Below are 19,494 nucleotides of genomic sequence, written 5' to 3' on the forward strand. Positions count from 1 at the left end.
AGAACTATCAGTTGGGGGGGGGGGGGGGGGGGGGGGGGGCTGATCCTGAATTTCTACGAATGTAAACCGTCTTCTATGCTTGATACGTCCATCAACTTTCAATACCTTTCGATACCTTTCGGTACTTTCGTAAACTCTGTTCATTATTCATAAGCAACAATGCAGCTCTCGGCCTTCAAAATCGTAGTGCAGATATCATACGTGATGTTTCACGCTCGAAACGATTAGTCTGCTTGTTTGGACTTTTATCCCAGATACTGAACACTCGCTTGCGTTTTTTGTTAGCGGGAATGGTACCTGCTGGCCTCCGTTTTTGATACTGAGCCCGCTCAAAATCAATAAACATGACCTGATTATTCTCCTCGTTCCAAATAATGTTCCCCAGGATCGTGACATCACTGTGAAGGATGCCAAGTTCATGAATTGCACGCAATGATTTTTCAGCTTGTGGAACAATCTGAGTCCAATCAACTCCGTGTTGGTGGACTAGGGTTCTCCCAGCATAGCTCATAAGCGTCAAGCGAACCATCTCAGCGATTCCATCGTATGAAATCGGACGATGGAGATCGAGACTGCCTAGTATGACTGGTACGAACAACCCCTGGATAGTGGTAAGATGCGAATACATTGATTCTTCATGCCTCGAGTACGAAATGAAGTTGGCTGGTACGCCTTTCCCAACAAACGTATATCCATGAGACAAGAGTGTGACTTTGAAAAGGGCCCCGCGTGAGCCATGAACATGAAGTGATTCGCACCCGAGCTCTGAGTCGGGCCTTGGGTCATCATCGGAGAGCTGTCGATGCAATAATTTGAGAAGCGTTGCACGGCTCAGTTGATGTCGGTCAACTCCATGTTGTTGGGCATTGGGACAATTTTTATCTAGCGGCCCTCTCTGGCATAGACCCCGAAGACACTGTTGGGTACAATATCGTTGAGTCTTGCCTTTAGAAGCCGTCTGTTGCGATCTTGTGGAAACCCCTGGTACAGCTGATGTTTCTTGGGATAGAGGCAATCGGGAGTCACGGGGCCCTCGACTGGGAGTATTCGGATCGAAACTCACCAGAATCATCGTCATCATCGTCATAATTCGACACCGTTGATCCTGTCAATAGCTGACAGGATACGGCCATCATAGATTTTGATCTGGTCTTCACAGGAGACCTGCTGCAGTACTCAATCCGACTTCGTGGTGGTTTGTAGATAGAAGAGGGAATATCATTTTCTGAAATTTCGTCCAAAACAAGATCGTATACCATTTCCCACGTCTCCAACTGGGCCATAGCCCAGTATCTCCAATTAAGAGGTCGAGGAGGCGTTCGCAATGCTCGCAGGGTGAAGGCCAAAACCTGACCAAGTGATGTCAAATGTAGCCGATTATCATCATTAACATTGCCAGTCCAACCAGTGGTATCGCCAACGTCTTCTTTTGGGACCGAGAGGTAATATAACACAGTAGAAGGATCGTCTTGTAGCATGCGAAGAAAGATAAACGCTTCACCCGTGCTCACATAGCCGTACTCGTTTCCTCCACGAACCATGTAGTCCACTGATTGCGTAATTACTGCGGCCACGACACGGCGACATTTATCTTCCGGTGATTCGCCTTTCTGATAGCGAACCACCGGATCCAGCTCCATGTCCTGTAACCCAGCTTGGATGTGGGCTAGAGATAGCTTGTGCGGAGCCGTGTATTCAATAATGAAAGCCGGTACTTTCTCCTCCAGTCCCCGATTATATACACAGAACTGGTCTGCTCGAGGCCGAGGTAGTGATGGCAGTGGTTGTGCACTTGTCTGTATCATTTCAGGTCGTGAAGTTGAACTTGATGTCTCCCTGGATCGTCTTGCAGCTAAGCGTTCTGAGCGACGGGGCATGTCCTGCGCCAAGCTCAAGGAGCCCATATTAGTCACGATTTCGGATTCATCCGTCAGTGTATTGGCATGGTTTTCAAAGGTCACGTCTCCATGGAGGTGAAATATTCGCCGTAGTTGTGGATTGGCATGGAGTTGTTTGATGACCGAGCTAACATGTGATTCCACGGTCTGGCGTAGAAAGTAGCCCAAATCCAGTTCTGAGCTGAGCATCCTTTCCCTCACTCCTCTCCCAGCGCCCTCTAATCCCGACAATGATGTAAAGTGACGTTCGGTAACAAAATCTGCACCCATCAGGTCCTCCCATATTGCCATCTGCTCGTCCGCAAAAGTCGTCCATTCTTGGATTCTACTCGGTCGTAGTTTGTGATCAGCATTTGCCGGACTGCCTTTTGTGCTCGACGTTTTATCCGGTTGGACGGCCAAACCGAGAAACAAATGTTCGTGACACGCATTGAGGAACTCGGGGAGGGTGGTGTCTCTCAACTGCTGTTCCGCTGCCTCCCGTAGTCGCCGTTCTTCCTCTTCTCGTCGCTCTGCTTCCTCTCGTAGTCGCCGTTCTTCCTCTTGTCGTCGCTCTGATTCCTGATAGCGACGTTCCATCTCTTCCATGCGCTGGCGTATTTCCTCTCCATTTTGTGACATCTTCCAAGGTTGCTAACAGGTAAGAAGCAGTCCTTGTTGTTGTTGTTGTTGTTGTTGTTGTCGTTGTAGTTGTCGTCGTCATCGTCTGAGCACGACAAGTTGATTGCCCTGGCAGGTTGTTGTTGTTGTTGTTGTTGTCGTCGTCGTCTGATGCCACAAATTAATTGCCCTGGCAGCCGCCAAGACAAACAAACAGACTTGGCGGTCTCCACTTGACTCTGAAACCAATCAGATAGATGAATTCTATCAAAATACAAATTCTGGGATTTGATTCCCTCCTTATTCAACTACTAAATGCTTCGCAGTTGATAATATGGGACAAAGCTAGAAGACAATAATGAATTCAAATAGCTCGACGACTATTATCCGCGTTAGCCTGAGTCGGACGGATTCGATATTCGACATGCTAATAGCTCTTTGTAACTCCGCGAAGAAAAGTATTGCATTTATAAAAACACCGTTAAACACGCCAAAGCACAATATATACTTTTTAGCTGAGAAATCGCTGGCATGAGTCAAGGGGTGGCTTTATAGCATGGAAAACATTACAATCAGTTTAGATGGTAAAAAGATAAATCCTTAATATAATTCAACTAGCATTCAGATATTATTACATACATACAGTAATGGTGAATCGATCAAATGTTCAAACAACTCACCCGCGGCCCTCGTGATGCTCTCTCTCATCAAAAGAGCCAGAAAAAACTGTGAATTCATATTGTCAAACGCCTGAGCCTACTTTGACGAAAGTGGACCGTTTAACAGGGTATTCAGAAAAAGTACACGGATAGAAAAAGCCAAGTAGATTGGCGAAAATGAGTCGCAAAACGCAAGGAATGTCGTGGTTTTAAAAAAAAAACCGGAAGCCGACGGATCGAATAGATGAACAGCCCCACAAAGACGGTCTATCTCAAAGTCCAAGTAAAAAGGAATGACTATTTCGCAAGAATCAACATAAAAAGAATCGTATCTGCTCCAGCTTTCTCCATAACGCCGCGAAACAAAGATCAGGACAAGATCAAAAGGGTGGTTTTCAGGACGGCCGGGAAAGCGTAGAGAAACACAATTGTCGGGTAGGCCGTCGTAGTATCAAATGCATGCGGCATTTTTGTATTTTTTTTTAAAAGTTGGAAGCAGCATTGACTGGTCCGGGGTTGTGATACTGGTCCAGAGTGGATCGGAATGGAGTTCCACCAGGGCTGGGGGCCTTTTCACGAGAGTTGCTGCCCACGGCAGTACCGGCACTCATGAGATCGTCTTCATCGTTGTCACTCTCATGGCGGTTTCGTCCCCAGATGCGCCAGGCAACAAAGGCAATACCGGCAATCAAGATGGCACCACCAACACCGACAACAACACCGATGATGGTGTTTCGTGTGCCGGTGCTGAGTCCATTGCTGGTGCTGGAACCACTGTCGTTAAGACTAGGGGCGGTGGAGGAACCGGCGGCAGCGCTGGTGGTAGAGGTTGGAGTTTCTGGTTCGGCGGTGCTGGTGAGAACGTAAGTTGTTACACCACCGGCCGGTAGGGAAGAAACGGTGGTCTCTGGGGGCACTGATGAGGTTGTGGTCGATGTTGGAGGGTCGGTGGACGTGACAGGTTCAGTGGTCGAAGTGCTAGTAGGAGCGGGTATCGACGTAGTCGTAGTGGACGAGGACGAGGTGGAAGTCGGAGGGTCAGAAGTAGTAGTGGTGGTGGTGGACGACGGCGGGTCCGAGGTCGTGGTCGTAGAGGACTCAGTGGTTGATACTAGAGGGTCTGTTGGTGATGGAGACGCTGTGTCGGTCTGCGAGGCAGATGTTGTTTGGGCAGCCTGAGTGTCGCTGGCAGGGTCGGTGGCGGACGCAACAGGGGCAGTGGGCGAGTTCACAACATCGAGGTCGGACAGGATGTCTCTGTCTTCGACATCGTTGATGATTGTGCCAGAGACTGCAGCAGCGAACAGGTAGGCGCCGACGAGCACCATAGACGAACGCATTTTGACGAGGTGCTGACCGCGTCAACCGATGGAAGTCGAGCGAACGAGCGAGCGAGGTCTCCAGGGGGTAGACGTGAATACCGTCGATTCAGTTGATTCAAGAAAAGCGAGTGACCGAGTGAGTTGAAGTTGGAGAGAGAGAGAGAGAGATAAAACGAGAGACAAAGAAAAAGAATCGGGATGCACAGTCAAAAAGTGAGTGAGGTTGACTTTTGCTGCAATTGCCAAGTGGGCGCCAGGGAGGAAAGGGAGACGGCAGCCTTAGCACACACACAAAGCTGCGGAAAAGCGGGCCTTTTCTAGCCGGGCCACTCACAGCCGGTCTGCGGGGCCGGTCCAGCCCCTAGCTCGCCATTATTGGCTGCTGGTTGGCCAGAGGCCGCTGCCAGGTGGCCCTGCAGCCAGTAGCGGCTCTCAAATACCGCCCAATGCCCCACTTAAAACCCACTATCGGTGGAATCCCCTGACCGGATCGGGATTAGCGTCGAGCAACAACAGCTGGCGTGACTGTCACGTTGCACTCTAACCACTTCTTCTGTCATCGCCAAGGTATATAGCTAACGGTTATTAATTGCCTCGATTAGGGACTATCTACTCGACTTATGACGGGAGGATATGCCAGGCTTGGGACAGACGGGCGGCGACTCGAGAGATATCTTGAAACATGTTTCGCCAACCGGCCGATCATGCTCAGTTTGGTATGCGCTGTCATGTGCTGGTTGCTACTGCTTGGCAGCTTACACGACAATCAGTGTTATACTCAGTGTGACCCTGCAGGGTGAAGTTCATTGGCAGCAGGATTGCATCACCAGTGCTATTAAATATGCCGGCGACTGTTTCACCAGTACAGAATCTATCGATCTCGATGTGCATTGATTGTACTGCATTACAGTGAACACTCGGTCCAGCAGGTGACGATGACATGATGACTCGCCACAACAACGTGGGATTGGTAATTCCTATGAATAGAAGTACAGGTTGCTGTCATGTGTCGCTGCATAACACTCGTAATGAAATTGTATTTCTTTTGTAGGGCTTGCCGATGGTTCCGGTACTGGCTTTGGTCAGCATGCTCCGCCTCCCCCACCCTGGCTCGTTAGGACTCGGTGGTGAAACGATGATCATATCATATTAATAATGGCAGCTAGTATTAATTATGATGACTTTGTTTGTTGTGATATGAGAACGTGGCAGTCGGTGTGGCTTTGCAGGTGATGCCATGGGGAATATATACAGATATTTATACATAAATATCAATATCTATACATCCCCAGCCCAATATCAATTTGAAGTTACTGCATTGAATTGACAACTTCATGATTCGGCTAGTACATCTGAAATACACCGTTTCGGCATGTATTCCATGCCAAAGATCTCCGGCATCCTGGCCCCATGGCTACATTCTTCAACATGATACATGCCGAGGATCCTTCGGAGAATTCACCATTAACCATAATAATAAAAACTACGCGAAACAGTTGACAGAAGATGATGCAAAATACAATAACTAATCAAATCTCGTTTTTCTCCGGGATAATAAAGACTAGATACATAATGATATACGCTTCGCGCTCAAACCCAGCCAGTCAAAGTGGTTCTGAATAAGAATAGCATGGTCAAGCAGGATGAAGCTCAATGTTTTTCTTCGGATAGAATGAGGGACGCAGCTCATGGCAAATAAACAGCTGAGGCCCAATCTGTATCCGGTAGGATGTGTGTGTGTGTGTGTGTGTGTGTGTGTGTGTGTGGAAGTTCCAAAACAAAAATAAAATAAATCTGGATTATGGGTATCTTCAAAGTGTTATGTTGTATGTGCAAGCTAATTTAGTCTGGGTGGCAACGTGGTTGATATACGTATCACCGCTTTCGAGGTTCGTCCTTGAGCTGAGCTTGTATTTGCTCCTTGAATAGCCGCAGGAAATGCCTGATTCCAGCTGTGTACACAGAATGTATTAGCAGAGGGAAGAGAAAACAGGCCAAAGCCCATCACTCACAAGTCTTTTCAATGTTTGTTCCTCCCATCTCTTCCGGTGGTACCCCGTGCACAGTGCGTTGGACTCTTCGGTGGACACCGCGAACCATGTGATGAAAAGATGGGCTGCGGAGAAGCTGCAGTCGACATGAGCAAGGAACGGCTATCGTGAAATCAGTTTCTGGTACTTACGCGGTTGACCGCCCATATCTGTGATAAAAATCCTGTTAGCCTTGTAACCGGAAAAGACAAGACAAGACAAGACAATCAGCTCGGTCACTTACCTCGATTACTCGAGCCCACATATTGGCCGTTTTCGACTCAGTCACTTGTCATGTCAGTTATCATTGTGTGCCCGTGCAGCGCAAAAAGACCACTAGTCTCATTTGTCAACTGGTGATAGTGTCCAGAGGAGAAGTGCTCGTCTCTGTCTCTGCGTGCAATATTTGCATCCGAAGGCGGTGGCAGAATAATTTACACTCATGACTCGACTAACCACAAAGTTGATATATGACTATGCTATCTATGCATGGACATGCGCAAGGCTCTATTAGGGGGCAATTATCATACGACAAACCCCCAGCCTTGATGACTTGTCGCGATCGTCGACCCGAAACGGTGATCCTCGCAGTGGCCGACGAACCCGAAGGCCGCTTTCGACCCGTTTGCTGTGATCACTCATCACTCCATAACAAATAACGATTGCTCAGGATCGCATCTGTACATATAGACACTATCTCTCTAAGCGCCCAATACATTCGTCTGCCCCGTATTTTTGCCCCTGTGCTGTTGGCTGGATTCTGCTTAGTTTCTTTTCCTCTTTCCATTTCTCCTGCCTGCTTGGACTGGGATCGCTGCAGTTCTATTTTCGTTGAGACAAGGCTGCCTGTCGATAAGCAAGAACTGGTCGACTGACTAACTTACTGGCCAGGGATTATTCCCTGTCGCGCCCCTCCATCGGCGTGTGGCCATTAATCGCCAACCCCTCCCCTCACTCCAGAAAAACAAAAACAAAAACAAAAAAAATCCCTGGCCGACCGCGGCCCCTCCATCGCCAACAGCCGGAATCCTGGACGCACAAAAATCGTCGAGCAGCTCTCGCAGTTGCCCAGACCTCTCGACGCTCGCGATTTCGACGAATATCAGCGGTCCTTTCCCACCCAGTCCCGTTTCGCCTGTGCCGTACGGCGGTTTCTGCGAGTCCGAGCGGCCCTCTCGAGCCTCTTCTCCGACAACCCCGACAACACCAACAACACCATCCTCATCATCGTCGCGCCGTCGTGGCCGGTCGCAGAAGCTTTCTGCCACCGGCGAGAAAGCATCTAGGAAGGCCCGCAGTGTGCTGGGCCGGGTTCGCGCCCTTCGTCAGATCGCAACCAGGAAGATGGCCCAGTCGCCCATTCGGATCAATACTAATCTCCATGGCACAAAACGGGGCTTGTCGCACGAGGGGAATGGAGGCGCCGATTTTCTGACCGTGCCTGGCCAGGATCACGCGCTGGACACCTCGGCGACTGTGGAACTGCCGCCATTTCTGAACACTTCGTTTACAGGTCAGTTTATCGCGCGCGCTCTCTCCCGTTACCATACGCAGCTGTCTAACACCTTGTTTCATTAGAGGCGCGGAAAAAGTTTGAAGACCTCGAATGGCTTCAACGATCGCGCATCGCCGAAGGCGCTATATCCAACGATCCATCCCACCGCTGGGCTCTGGAATCAAACTCGGAAGTGAAAGCTCGCAACCGATACCTTAACGTGCAAGCCTGGGCGAATTCTCGCATCCGGCTGAAAGTCCCGCATGGTGAATGCGACTTTATCAATGCGTCACCCATTCTCCTGGAAGACTCTCGCACGGGGGCGAAGACGAGGTATATTGCTACACAGGTATACGGATTCTCATCCTGCTACTGTCATTTTCGCGACTAAATGTTTACTGGTAGGGCCCCAAAGACGGATTTCACCTGGCCCATTTCTGGAACATGGTGTTCCACGAAAGCGACGAGGTTTCGGTCATTGTGATGCTAACACAAGCATTTGAAGCTGGCAAAGAAAAGTGTGCACAATACTTTCCTCTGAATTTGGAGGATCCGGTGATGACACTATCCATGGACCCCAGCGACCCAGCATCCTGCGACGAGGACTCCAATGAGGAAGAGGAGATTGATACCCATGGCTCTGGGAGCGTCACACTTCTCGAGTCACACTTTGACGAATCATGCCGGTCCGAGGTTCGAAAACTTGAGCTGCAATTCGGCAGTGAGACTAAGATCATCTGGCACTTCCTGTTTGCTGGATGGGCGGACTTTTCCAAGCCAGAAGGAGAGGACCGTGAAGCACTGCTTCAGCTTTTCCACCAGACGGCCGCAAAAACGTCACCCGAGAACCCTCGTATCGTTCATTGCAGTGCCGGAGTCGGCCGGACTGGTACCTTTATCGCTCTTGACCATCTTCTCCGCGAGCTAGATTCTGGCGAGCTATTGAGCCCAGACAACTTCAACGAAGACCCGGTGTTCGATATCGTTAACCAGTTACGCGAGCAGCGGATGATGATGGTTTACAATGAGATGCAGCTGCATTTTATATACGAAGTCATCCGCGAACAATGCATCCTCAGACTCGGCGGCTCATTTGACGATGATCTCGGGTCTGAACTCAGGTCGCCAAAGGTTGCCCGGTTGTCTGGCGAGGAGGAACATGCCGATTATCCATTAAAGCCTGAGCTGGAGGTTATGCCCGATACCAACACCGCCACCACAACGCCCTTGGCAGGAAGCCCAGGGGACTCGCCGAATGTTTCTGATGACGGCGAGTAATATGCATTTATTTCCGATCCTTTTTTTCTTTTTCGTTTTTGATTGTTTCGTTTCCTTTTCATGCAGACTGGATAGATTGCTTTTCTTTTTTATTTACTTCTTGGTCATATTTGTTTTTTGGGTGCATTAGCATGATGGTTATGATTGTTTACGAGTTTGCATTTCAGTGCTTTTTACATATTTCCCTTCTCCCCCTTTCCTCATACATACATATCCTTTACCCCCTTTGCATGGAAAAAAAAAGGAAAATTGCTCTAGACTTGCTTCTTGATTGTTTGAAACCCAGCATCTTGCAACCGGGCGGTCTTTTTTGGATTTTGCGTGTCAACCTTGATGATATTATGGCTTTAGCGTTTATTTTTTTTTTTCGTTTGGTCTGGACTAGATACCCCTTGTCTCATTCCAATTCGTACATGTTTTTTTTCTTTTTTGCTTTTTACATTGCCTGCATTGCCCACCAAAAAAGCTTCTCTCTCATTTCGCTGCTTTGTATATTATGCTTTGAATTTGAGGTTACACTTGTGTGGAAGCATGAGGAATGCTCACTACGTAGTGAAATGATTGTGCATGTTTTAATTTCAAATGTAGTGTATTTGTTCATGGCTGACAGGAGAGTATACATCCATTCGTATCGTTATGCATTCATTGATGGTCACATAAATATGGCTGCGCGACTTAAACAAAAAAGCTAAATTGCATCAACCGGAGAAATCAAAAGAACAGGACAAGACAAGCAGTGCCAGAAACGGAAAAAAAAAAAGACTCGTTTTTTTTTCTTTCGCATGCAACGGTTGTGATTATTTTCATTTCAGTCATTTTTCTCATTTTCTCGTCGTTGAATGATCAGCCTCTTCAGCCGGACCGGGGCCGTCCTCTGTATCCCAATTATCGACGGCGTTTTCATCCCAGTTATCGACTTCGTGTTCGAGAGAAGTGATACCGGTCTCTTGCGGACCGATGCCATTTTTGTTATTATTATTACTGCTGCTGCTGTCATTATTATTGAGACCCAACTCAATATCCTCGTCATCCCCGTTCCCGACACCGCCGCCGCCCTCGGCGAGAGCGTCGAAGCGAGCCTTGCGCCGGCGCTCCATCATGCGTCGATGATACCAGCCGCAGAGGCCAATGCCGCCCAGACTGCCGACGACATTGGCAACAATGTCAAAGGGGTCGAACAGGCGGTCGTTGGGGAGCAGCGCTTGCAGAACCTCGGACCCGACGCCGAGCAAGAGTGTGCATACCAAGAGGCTAATCTGTAGAGCTCGGCGGCGAGATGTGTCGGGGATCCAGTAGAATGCTATCGACAGGAGGAAAAAAGTGACTAGATGCAGGAATTTGTCGTTGGGTTGGAGGTTGGCGGGGATCGTGTCGGAGGTGCTGTGTGGAAGTAGGCCCATGTACGCGGAGAAGAGGAACAGCAGCGCGAAGAGGCCTGTGATGACGAGTTAGAGAAAGTTGACGAAATATATCTGGTATAGATATTGGTTGAAGCTTGAACACAACTTACCCACAAAATAAAAGCGGACTCGCATGGTGCCGGATTGAGTGGTTTGACTGCTTCGAGCACAGGCAGCGAGATACAGCTGAGTTGATCAGGCGGTGGCAGGCAGATAGAAGGTCACGCGGGCACGAATCAAAGCCTGCAGAGGGTGTCCAGCGGAAGATAGAGGCACAGGTCGATGGCAGACATCACACAGCGTGATTCAGATATAAGCAAATGCAGGTGGAAGCTTCTAAGTATTAGCGCTGGAGCTGCCGGGAGCGGAAACGGGCAGCGCTGGGGAAAAGGAAACTACGCATGTGGTCTGCGGAGGCCGCCAAAGCTAACAGCGTCTCTCAACCTCCATCGCTCACGACCACCGAAAAGTGCCCAACAGCTGCCATCAACCACATCCCCCGCCTATCGGTTTTCGACCCAAAACCATCGCCGCGCTGCTCGTCGCGACCCCCTGTTCCATTGCATCCGTTTTTGCGCGTCCCAAACGCCCGCGTGCGGCGCTGGACCGGCTGCGCAGAACAAGCGTGCCCCCTCGACGGGGTTTCCTCAGGGCGCGGCTATGTCGCTCGGTCAGAACCAGGCCTGGCTGCCTCCAGGCCACCTCCGGCCTCCTGACGACGCCAATGGCCATGGCACTCCTCGATATTCCTCCGGTGCTCGCACGCCACAGATGCGTTTAGTTTCGGCCAGCGACCAGGGCTCCCAGGCCGGAAATTTGATTTCCGACGCCGAGGCCGCCGCCGAGGAGGACCCTCGCATCACCCTCTTTCGCGAGCTCTACGACCGTAGCGAAGCCAAGATCAACGCTTTGTTTAGCAACGATGGAAGCGCGTCTGCTGCCTCCGACGCTGAAGCCATGGGGATCGAGGTTGACTTTCCAGAAGGAGGTGCCTCGGCGCGTGCTGACGACAATGCGCCGCCGCCTAAGAAACCTGCGCGCAAAATCGACGATGACGATTACGATGAATACGACGATGATGAAGGAAGTGAGGGACAAGACGACTCGAGTACCTCTCCTTTGAAAGCAAAATCTACTGCTCACCCATTATTACGCGATGCGTCGCCAGCCCAGCGTCCAACAACTTCGACCGGTACCCCTGTTGACGGTGTCAAGGAACCAAAGAAGGAGACTCTAGAAGGAATCAGACAAAAATTGGAAGAGGGCAAAAAGGCGACCGAGGAGGCTGCGCGTCGAAGCTTCCAGACCATGTTCTACACTTTGGAAAATGACCATGACGCCATGAAGGAACAGGAGCGGCTGGAAGAATCAGAAAGACTGGTCGAAGCCGAAATGTCCGGTCAGGGCACTGGGAGCAGTGCGAACGCCGGCGCCAGTGGCTACGGTTCTTTGAGCAGCGCCAACCTCGGCGCGTCTAGCTTGACCTTGAAGAATCTTATTGCCCGCATCGATATGAAGCGCACAATGGTACAAGCATCCGATGCCGAACTTCGCAGCCTGATGAGCGAGGTTCGCAAAAATCGGAGCAAGTGGGCGAGCGAGGATAAAGTCGGGCAAGAAGAACTGTACGAGGCCGCCGAAAAGGTTCTCAGTGAATTAAAGGCCATGACAGAGCACTCGTCATTCTTTCTTTCAAGGGTTAACAAACGCGAAGCCCCTGACTACTACAATAGTGAGTTTATAATGTATTTTTTCTTTTCTTTTGCTGCATGATACTAACACTCTGCAGTTATTAAACACCCTATGGATCTAGGCTCCATGACAAAGAAGCTAAAGACTTTGCAATACAAGTCAAAGCAAGAATTCGTTGACGACTTGAACCTAATCTGGGCCAACTGTTTGAAGTACAACGCAGCTGCGGAGCACTTTCTACGCAAACATGCTCTGTATATGAGAAAGGAGACCGAGAAGCTCGTCCCACTGATTCCCGATATCGTCATTAGAGATCGTGCAGAGGTGGAAGCTGAAGAACGGCGGCTCCAGCTTGCTGAAATGGACGGCGCGGAGGAGAGCGACGATGAACCTATTATGTCTTCACGCGGTAGAAAAGCACCCGGAAAGTCGTCCATGAAAGGAACCGCTCCGACCCGACAGACACCAACTGGCTCTGAAGGACCATCCGGCCTCCCTGGCTCGCAGCAGAAGAACTCAGTAGGGCCTGACGGGGATGCTCCTGCAGAGGGAAGCCAAAACGGACTGTCAACCCCACCACCAGGGACGCTTACACCACTGGGAGCGAACGGGGTTGGCAGCCAAGTTGACGCCATGGAAATCGATGGATTTACTGCCACCATCCCAACAGTAGGAGGCCTCTCTGCGATTGGATTTGAGCATGACGACCCCGAATACCAAGTATGGAAACAGGTTACCAAGAAGGACCGGGCCCTCATCGCAGCTGAGCGACATCGACTCTTCAAGGGCGACAAGTTGAATGTTGACGAGCCAGCACTCCTTCGTACAAAGACAGGCATGCGTCGATGGCTTAAGAATCAGAAGCAGGTGACCGAGGCCGACAAGGCAGCCCAGTCTAGTACACAGGGTGCACGACCAGGACCTGGAGAAACACTCGCCGAAGGCATGGAAGAAGAGGAAGAGGAGAAAGTCATACCCGACTACTACGACGTCATGTCAGGTATTCCCGACATTCCGTCAAATCTTGCATGGCACGAAGACTCGGAGGGAAATGTCGTCGATAATTCCGAAGAGTTTCTTCGTATCCTTCCAAAGGGCTCCTTTATCCAACCTGACAGCAAACTTGCTCGAAGGTTGGATGCGAATATGAGGCAAATGCAGGAAACTCGAAAGATTTGTTCCAAAGTCGGTATTGTGAAGCAGATGCAGATTCAATCCCAAATGTACCAGAATCAGTTTCAAAAATACCAGCCCGAACCATTCGTCGAGCAGGATGTGCCGCCCCATGTCATGAACGATGATGGCCCTGTGATTAACCATGGGATCTCGAAGGCAGCTCTTCAGCGCTCCGTTGCGAAGATCCTGTATCACACAGGATTTGAAGAGTATCAGCCTTCTGCTCTAGATGCTGTCACGGATGTTGCCTCTGAGTATTTCATCAAGATTAGTGAAACGCTCAAGGGATACATGGAAAGCCCGAAGGTCCCGGTTTCCGACACGACTGACGTGCCTAGCTCAGGTGCAGTGCAGCACAAGTCGTACTACACACAGCAAGAGATGATCCTGCACACCCTGTCGGTTATGGGAACTGATGTTGAATCCCTTGAAATGTATGTCAAGGATGATATTGAGCGTCTCGGTACTAAGCTTGGCGTGATTCATGACCGCTTGCGTGCTCACTTTGCGGAACTGCTTCGCCCTGCTCTCAATGAGGGCGGTGGTGATGGCTCTAACGCGTTCAACGATGGCAGTGAGCAATTTGTCGGTGGGGATTTTGCCGAGGATATCGACGAAGATTTCTTTGGCTTCAAGGAATTAGGGCTGGACAGGGAATTCGGCCTTGCGAGCTTGAGTGTTCCTTTCCACCTTCTCCAAAATCGGATGTTCAATGCACACCAGTCGCAGAACGCAAAGTAAGTTATCTTCGTTTGTATTAAAAAAAAAGGCCCTATTCTAACAATACCCAGTGTCTCGCAGGTTTTGGATACCATATTTCCAACGCCGATTCCGTATCCTCGTGTTTCTGCCAAGTCGATTCAATCCCAGATCGGCTTGGTGCGTGAGTTCTTTCTCCAAAAATTACAGGCCAATGGAGACGAGCCTTTGGTTGAAGACATTGAACTGCCGCTAAAGCAGCGCCCATCCAGGCCAAAACTTCCTGCATCAGGAAAAATTGCGCCACCAAACAACACGAACACCAACATAAGCCCTCAGAAGCGGCCACTCCCAGCCACTGTTGCACAATCGTCTAGCAAAGGAGGAGCCGGTAGCTCAGAGCCGAGCAAGAAAAAGGCCAAGAAAAACAACGGTACTGCTGCTGATGCTTCTTCATCTATGGGCCCTCCCGGCGCTGAGAATCCGTTCGGTTCGTCGACCACTGATGGCAAATCTGCAAACAAAGCTGGCCAGCAATCAAGTGCGAATCTGGGCACGAACGATTCTGGTCTTGCAGTGAACGGAGACAACTCTGGCAGTGTTTTGACTGATATCGATGCACAGCAGAATAAAGTCAATGGCACTGCTGTGTCATCTTCAACCAGGGACAACGCAGCCAACCAAGGCGCCGGCATGATGAGCCCGGAGAGTATCAACGGCCAAGCTTAGACGTCTTCTTCCTCCGGTTTACTTCTAAACCCGACGTCCGGTTCAAGTATTACTTTGATTCGACGCCCATATGATGTGGTTATCTCCTGGCCACCTTTTTGACTTTCTCTTTGAAAGCTCTTTCCATTGAACTGTATCCACCAAACAAAAGACAACCTTTGCATATTTCCCTAGGCACGGCGCATATATTTTCCACCTAGATTCTCATTGTGATTCTACCCACTCATGCCTTTGTGCCCACCACATTTCTCGCCTCTCTGGCCGAGATTGCTGTATTTATGTAGTGCATGCCACGTTTGCCATGTTTTTACTCCATTCTTTTCTCTTCTCTTGTTTTGCTTTTGACATGACGAATCAGAAGGAGGCATCACTTTTTTTTTTCTCTTTCATTTATTCTTTCCTGCATCGAATGGCATTATACCTCAACTTCCAACCTTTTTCTTTCTTTCTCTTTCTCTTTTGCCACTTGTTTTATTACTTCTCATTTTCTTCTGCCTTGCCTTTTCCCATTACTTCGTTTCTTTTCTCTTCTGCTCATCTTCCCCTTTGACTTCTTCTACTTGACGCACGCGCACGCACGCTAAAATTTTTTTGGTTTATTGGCCGTGTGGACTAGGCGGATTGGTTGGAGCATGCACTGAAACAAGCATTGAAGACTTTGTATGTACATAAACATGAATTCTAGAAAACGAATGTTTCTCTCTCTACCTCTCTCTCTCTCGACGGTTCTTTCTTTCTTTCAGGGGACCAAGCTTGTAGTCGCATTTCTTTGATTATGCTTCTTTGACCCTGCCTAGTCTTGACAATCTCGAGTAGTCTTTTGAGATGAAGAACCTGATCTGCCCCTTTTTGAATAAGAAGTTTGCTTCCTCCTTGTAGACTCAAACCTGTCTGTCTTTTTTTCTCTCTTCTCGATCTCTTTCATCTCTTGGTAGAGGATATTCCTCGAGACGGAGAGTGTATTTGTCGAGATGGTTAATCTAAAAAAAAAGTGACTTAATACTACTGTTACTAGAAAAAAAAAAGGCTTGTCGTTCCATGCCTTGCCGCTTCTACTTCGTCGCTTAAGTGCCTTTACAGCTACGTAGTAATACCCAGTGTGAACTTGGAGTTGCAGTGATATTGAGGCTACCACGAAAGGAAAACTGGACTAAACTGATTGATGGATTGTAACTGTAGGAACAAACAAGAGGGGAGAAACCAATGTGCTAGGGATTGTTAGAGTGTTAAAAAACCAATCTCAATCGACCTAGACTGAAACCTTTTTTCTGATGGTAAATTAAAAAAAATCAATAGAAAACACCGCTGATACAAATCTTTCCGACCCCATCCTAGACGAACCACATTTCTAGGTGGTTGCGAGTCTCGTTTTGGATCATTGGCAAAAGACGAGGAGGAACGTCGTCGCTAGTATCGACTTGCCCAGACTTCGACTTCGAAGAATGGGTAACTGGCTTGGCATAAGGACCAGTTGTCGGAGTTTGTTTGCCATCAACATTCTCCTGTGGACGAGCACGGTTGGAAATGAGATGGGCGTAGTAAATGGCCGGGACTGCAGAGAGTTAGCTTAAGATCCCTAGAGAGTCAATAGGGGAGGATGCTTACACAATGACACCGAGGTCGTCGAACGAACATACTGATAACAGTGGTTGTAAATCATGTTCTGCAGTTGTTCAGGCTTGTGACCAATCTCGTCACGAATCACATGGTAGTGTACCGGCTGGGAAGTACCCTGCAGAGCAACGTGCGAGACAAGAAGAAAGTCCCATCCATGCGGACTGGTCACGTCACGTTCGATCAGTGTTCCAGGAAGTGGGTTGCCATTCTTATCACCCGCTTGTTTGTCCGTCTTGGCCGGAACTGCGCGAAGATGGTGACGCTTGTTGGCAATAACCACAGTAACCTTGGGAGGCGCCTTTTCACCACTGCCGTGGAAGATCACGTCTTTGATAACAGGCACTTCCTGCTCGAGGACCTGGGCAAATTGTCCAGTGGACACACCATCTCGGAAGTAGTAAACATTTCGAGGTCGATTACCTTGACCGACGGTCCTGGTCCATTGATCGACTAGAGGAATAAGCATTTCTTTCATATTCTGCCCGTCAATGATTTCGACCCGGCGGTGACCCGTTTCACACTTGCCCATGTACTTGGCGCCAATCTTGTCAGCAGAGACAGAAATGGCAGTCAAGGATGGTGCAAGACTGCCAGGAGAAGCGTGAGAAACATCGGCACCAATGAACATAGAATATGGGCGGATATTTGCGTCAGAGTTCTTGGAAACAGCCCTGCAGGTCACGCCACCCAACTTGGCGTTGACTTTCATCGCAACGTTGGACATGTACTGCGGGTTCATCTTTGAAATCTGAGCTGACTGGACAACCTGCGAGGGAACACCAAACCGGCAATCGCAAGATTTCTTGATCCGGGTGTAAGGCCAAGAGTCCTTGTTCGGAACCATAAAGATCAACAACTGGGGGCGTTTGTTGAAATGGTTGCCAGTCCCGTTGAACAGACGAAGAACAGCCTCGGCGGTGTCACCAGTAACTTCCGTGACAAAAGGGTTGTTGGAGACGTTTCCACCATGGCCGATGTACTGGTTCTTGAAATTGGCAGCCCAAGTCTCTGCCTGTGTCTTCGTCAAAGCGTTCCGGCCTCCCTGTTTGAAAACACCGACGCCCCAAGAGGTCAAGGGGACGCGGTTCGTGTCCAGAAATTTCTTGCCCCGCAGATCCCAGCGACCCTGCGTCATCGGCTCAACCTTTGTATTCCCAAACTGGATCGTTGGGGACTGTAGGAGGCGCGCCTTGGTTTTGACGGGCTGGTCGCTAATACCCATTCCAAAGTGTTGCAAGACGGGGTCCTTGGAGTGATTGAGTTTAGTCTTCGCATGGGCGATATCACCAAACCGGATCTCAGGTCTACGGACAGCAAGCTTGAGCATGTCCGCGGTTTGGCGATCATCCAACTTGTGGTTGTACTTCTGGAGACCAGCAATCTCGACGCACTCCATGGGATACAAAACACCTTTCTTGGTCATTTCCACAACGGGCAGAGTCGGGGTGTGAAGTTGATAATTGTACTTCCGCTTGAAGTACTCCTTCACAGAGATTTCCTTGGTCTCGCCGGTAGCCGGATCCTGGTAATCGAAGGTGGCCGTGTTGGCGTCGGTGTGCGTAATGCGATAAATCTTGAAAGAACGCGTGACGGTACATCCTGGAAAGACGGGCTTCACCTCAAGGTGTCTCATCTTTTGCCAAACGAACTCGTGGGCCTCGGTGCCTCTCGAACCGTACTCGGATTGGACAGGCCTCAATGCCTTGGCTGTCTTGTCCCAATCGTGTTTGTTCAGGAAAGTGTCTGCATGGCTAACCAAGGTGGCCTTTCGCCAAAAGACACACAACACGCTGTCGACATTGACAAGAAGGCGGCCATTCTGTATGAATCGTTAGAGGATGCTATGCTAATGAGAAAACGGAGCAGGGATATATGAAAACTTACGATCACAGGGCGAAGAGCCTGGTAATAACCTTTGAGAACATTCAAGTTGTTGTGGAGGTTGCTACCAACTTCATTCTCGCTGTAAAAGGCCCGCTTGATAGGAGTGTAAGCACGAGAGGGAGATTCACGCAAGAGATGATCCAGGAAGTTCAAAGCTTCGAGAACGCTCTCATCGAAACCACACTTCTTCTGGAGCCACTGCTCGAGGACTTCCAGGTTGATGGCCTTTGACTTGCGGACCATGAGGCGGAAGCCGTTGGTCCTATCGCCAACCATCTCCTTTTTGCCGTAGTCGCCGATTTGGACAAAAATGCCGCTTGGGTCGTCATAGCTGATGGAAGACCTATTTTAGGGGATTAGAAAAAGTTGAACAATGATTTATAACAAAAAATACTCACCAAGCCAGTTTTGCCCCGTCGTAAATGATGTTTTTGAACTTTTCGGTACGAGCCCTGGAAGCCCACACAAGGTTGCGGGCTGTTGGGGTTACAGCGGTGATTTCATTTCCAGCTCTAACGATGGTGACCTGTTGAAGCGTTGCAGGTTAGCGTCTGATCAAGGAATTCTAAGGGGGGGGGGGACACTGACATCGTACTGGTACACTACTCGAGTCGGGAAGCTTTTGACCTCGTAGGTATTTGTGACCAACTCGATTTCACGGCCAGTTTTGTTGAATCCAGGACGAGCAACGCTAGTGTCGTTATCCATGTACTGGTAGAACAGCTCGTCAGTTTTGCTGCCTTGCAACAGACGTTCTTTTGCATCAGGGCCGACGTAGTAAGGATCTTCGACATTGCAAGAATCACGAAGTGATATGGGCCCAGCATAATCCGCGGGATTGCCCGCCACACCGGATTGAACCTTGGGAATAACTCGTGGGAGAGGCTTTGGAGGCATAGTGGGATACAAGATAGCCAGTCAAGAGAAATAGACACAGATTTTGAACAAAGTTCTGGTGCTTGAGGGGGAAAATAGGAGAAGTAATGAACACAGGCGAAAAATTGAGTTCAAAAGT

General features: G+C 49.3%; 7 protein-coding genes across 7 annotated transcripts; 2 read left to right on the top strand and 5 right to left on the bottom strand.

The window, feature by feature from the left end:
• Positions 1 to 175: 175 nt before the first annotated feature.
• On the bottom strand, positions 176 to 2,519 carry TRUGW13939_03842 (uncharacterized protein; the record flags this gene model as incomplete). The annotated part of the gene is made up of 2 exons (XM_035487021.1): positions 176 to 981; positions 1,064 to 2,519. 2 exons carry the CDS (start codon positions 2,517 to 2,519, stop codon positions 176 to 178), a joined length of 2,262 nt encoding a protein of 753 aa, XP_035342914.1.
• Positions 2,520 to 3,639: 1,120 nt separating this feature from the next.
• TRUGW13939_03843 (uncharacterized protein) lies at positions 3,640 to 4,497 on the bottom strand (the record flags this gene model as incomplete). The annotated part of the gene is made up of 1 exon (XM_035487022.1): positions 3,640 to 4,497. The coding sequence occupies one exon, from the start codon at positions 4,495 to 4,497 to the stop codon at positions 3,640 to 3,642; it is 858 nt and encodes a 285-aa protein (XP_035342915.1).
• A 1,857-nt stretch (positions 4,498 to 6,354) lies between these two features.
• On the bottom strand, positions 6,355 to 6,774 carry TRUGW13939_03844 (uncharacterized protein; the record flags this gene model as incomplete). The annotated part of the gene is made up of 4 exons (XM_035487023.1): positions 6,355 to 6,431; positions 6,492 to 6,606; positions 6,662 to 6,679; positions 6,754 to 6,774. The coding sequence occupies 4 exons, from the start codon at positions 6,772 to 6,774 to the stop codon at positions 6,355 to 6,357; spliced, it is 231 nt and encodes a 76-aa protein (XP_035342916.1).
• A 626-nt stretch (positions 6,775 to 7,400) lies between these two features.
• Positions 7,401 to 9,282, top strand: TRUGW13939_03845 (uncharacterized protein; the record flags this gene model as incomplete). Its single annotated transcript, XM_035487024.1, has 3 exons — positions 7,401 to 8,022; positions 8,088 to 8,353; positions 8,410 to 9,282. Coding segments are annotated over 3 exons (1,761 nt in total), but the record flags the coding sequence as incomplete, so codon positions are not given.
• Positions 9,283 to 10,103: 821 nt separating this feature from the next.
• Positions 10,104 to 10,817, bottom strand: TRUGW13939_03846 (uncharacterized protein; the record flags this gene model as incomplete). Its single annotated transcript, XM_035487025.1, has 2 exons — positions 10,104 to 10,717; positions 10,793 to 10,817. The coding sequence occupies 2 exons, from the start codon at positions 10,815 to 10,817 to the stop codon at positions 10,104 to 10,106; spliced, it is 639 nt and encodes a 212-aa protein (XP_035342918.1).
• Positions 10,818 to 10,964: 147 nt separating this feature from the next.
• Positions 10,965 to 14,978, top strand: TRUGW13939_03847 (uncharacterized protein; the record flags this gene model as incomplete). Its single annotated transcript, XM_035487026.1, has 3 exons — positions 10,965 to 12,414; positions 12,472 to 14,287; positions 14,342 to 14,978. 3 exons carry the CDS (start codon positions 10,965 to 10,967, stop codon positions 14,976 to 14,978), a joined length of 3,903 nt encoding a protein of 1,300 aa, XP_035342919.1.
• A 1,331-nt stretch (positions 14,979 to 16,309) lies between these two features.
• Positions 16,310 to 19,376, bottom strand: TRUGW13939_03848 (uncharacterized protein; the record flags this gene model as incomplete). Its single annotated transcript, XM_035487027.1, has 5 exons — positions 16,310 to 16,530; positions 16,584 to 18,414; positions 18,480 to 18,822; positions 18,878 to 19,005; positions 19,068 to 19,376. The coding sequence occupies 5 exons, from the start codon at positions 19,374 to 19,376 to the stop codon at positions 16,310 to 16,312; spliced, it is 2,832 nt and encodes a 943-aa protein (XP_035342920.1).
• Between the last annotated feature and the right edge of the window lie 118 nt (positions 19,377 to 19,494).

Source organism: Talaromyces rugulosus, chromosome II, assembly GCF_013368755.1.
Source record: "Talaromyces rugulosus chromosome II, complete sequence".
Lineage (NCBI taxonomy): Eukaryota > Fungi > Ascomycota > Eurotiomycetes > Eurotiales > Trichocomaceae > Talaromyces > Talaromyces rugulosus.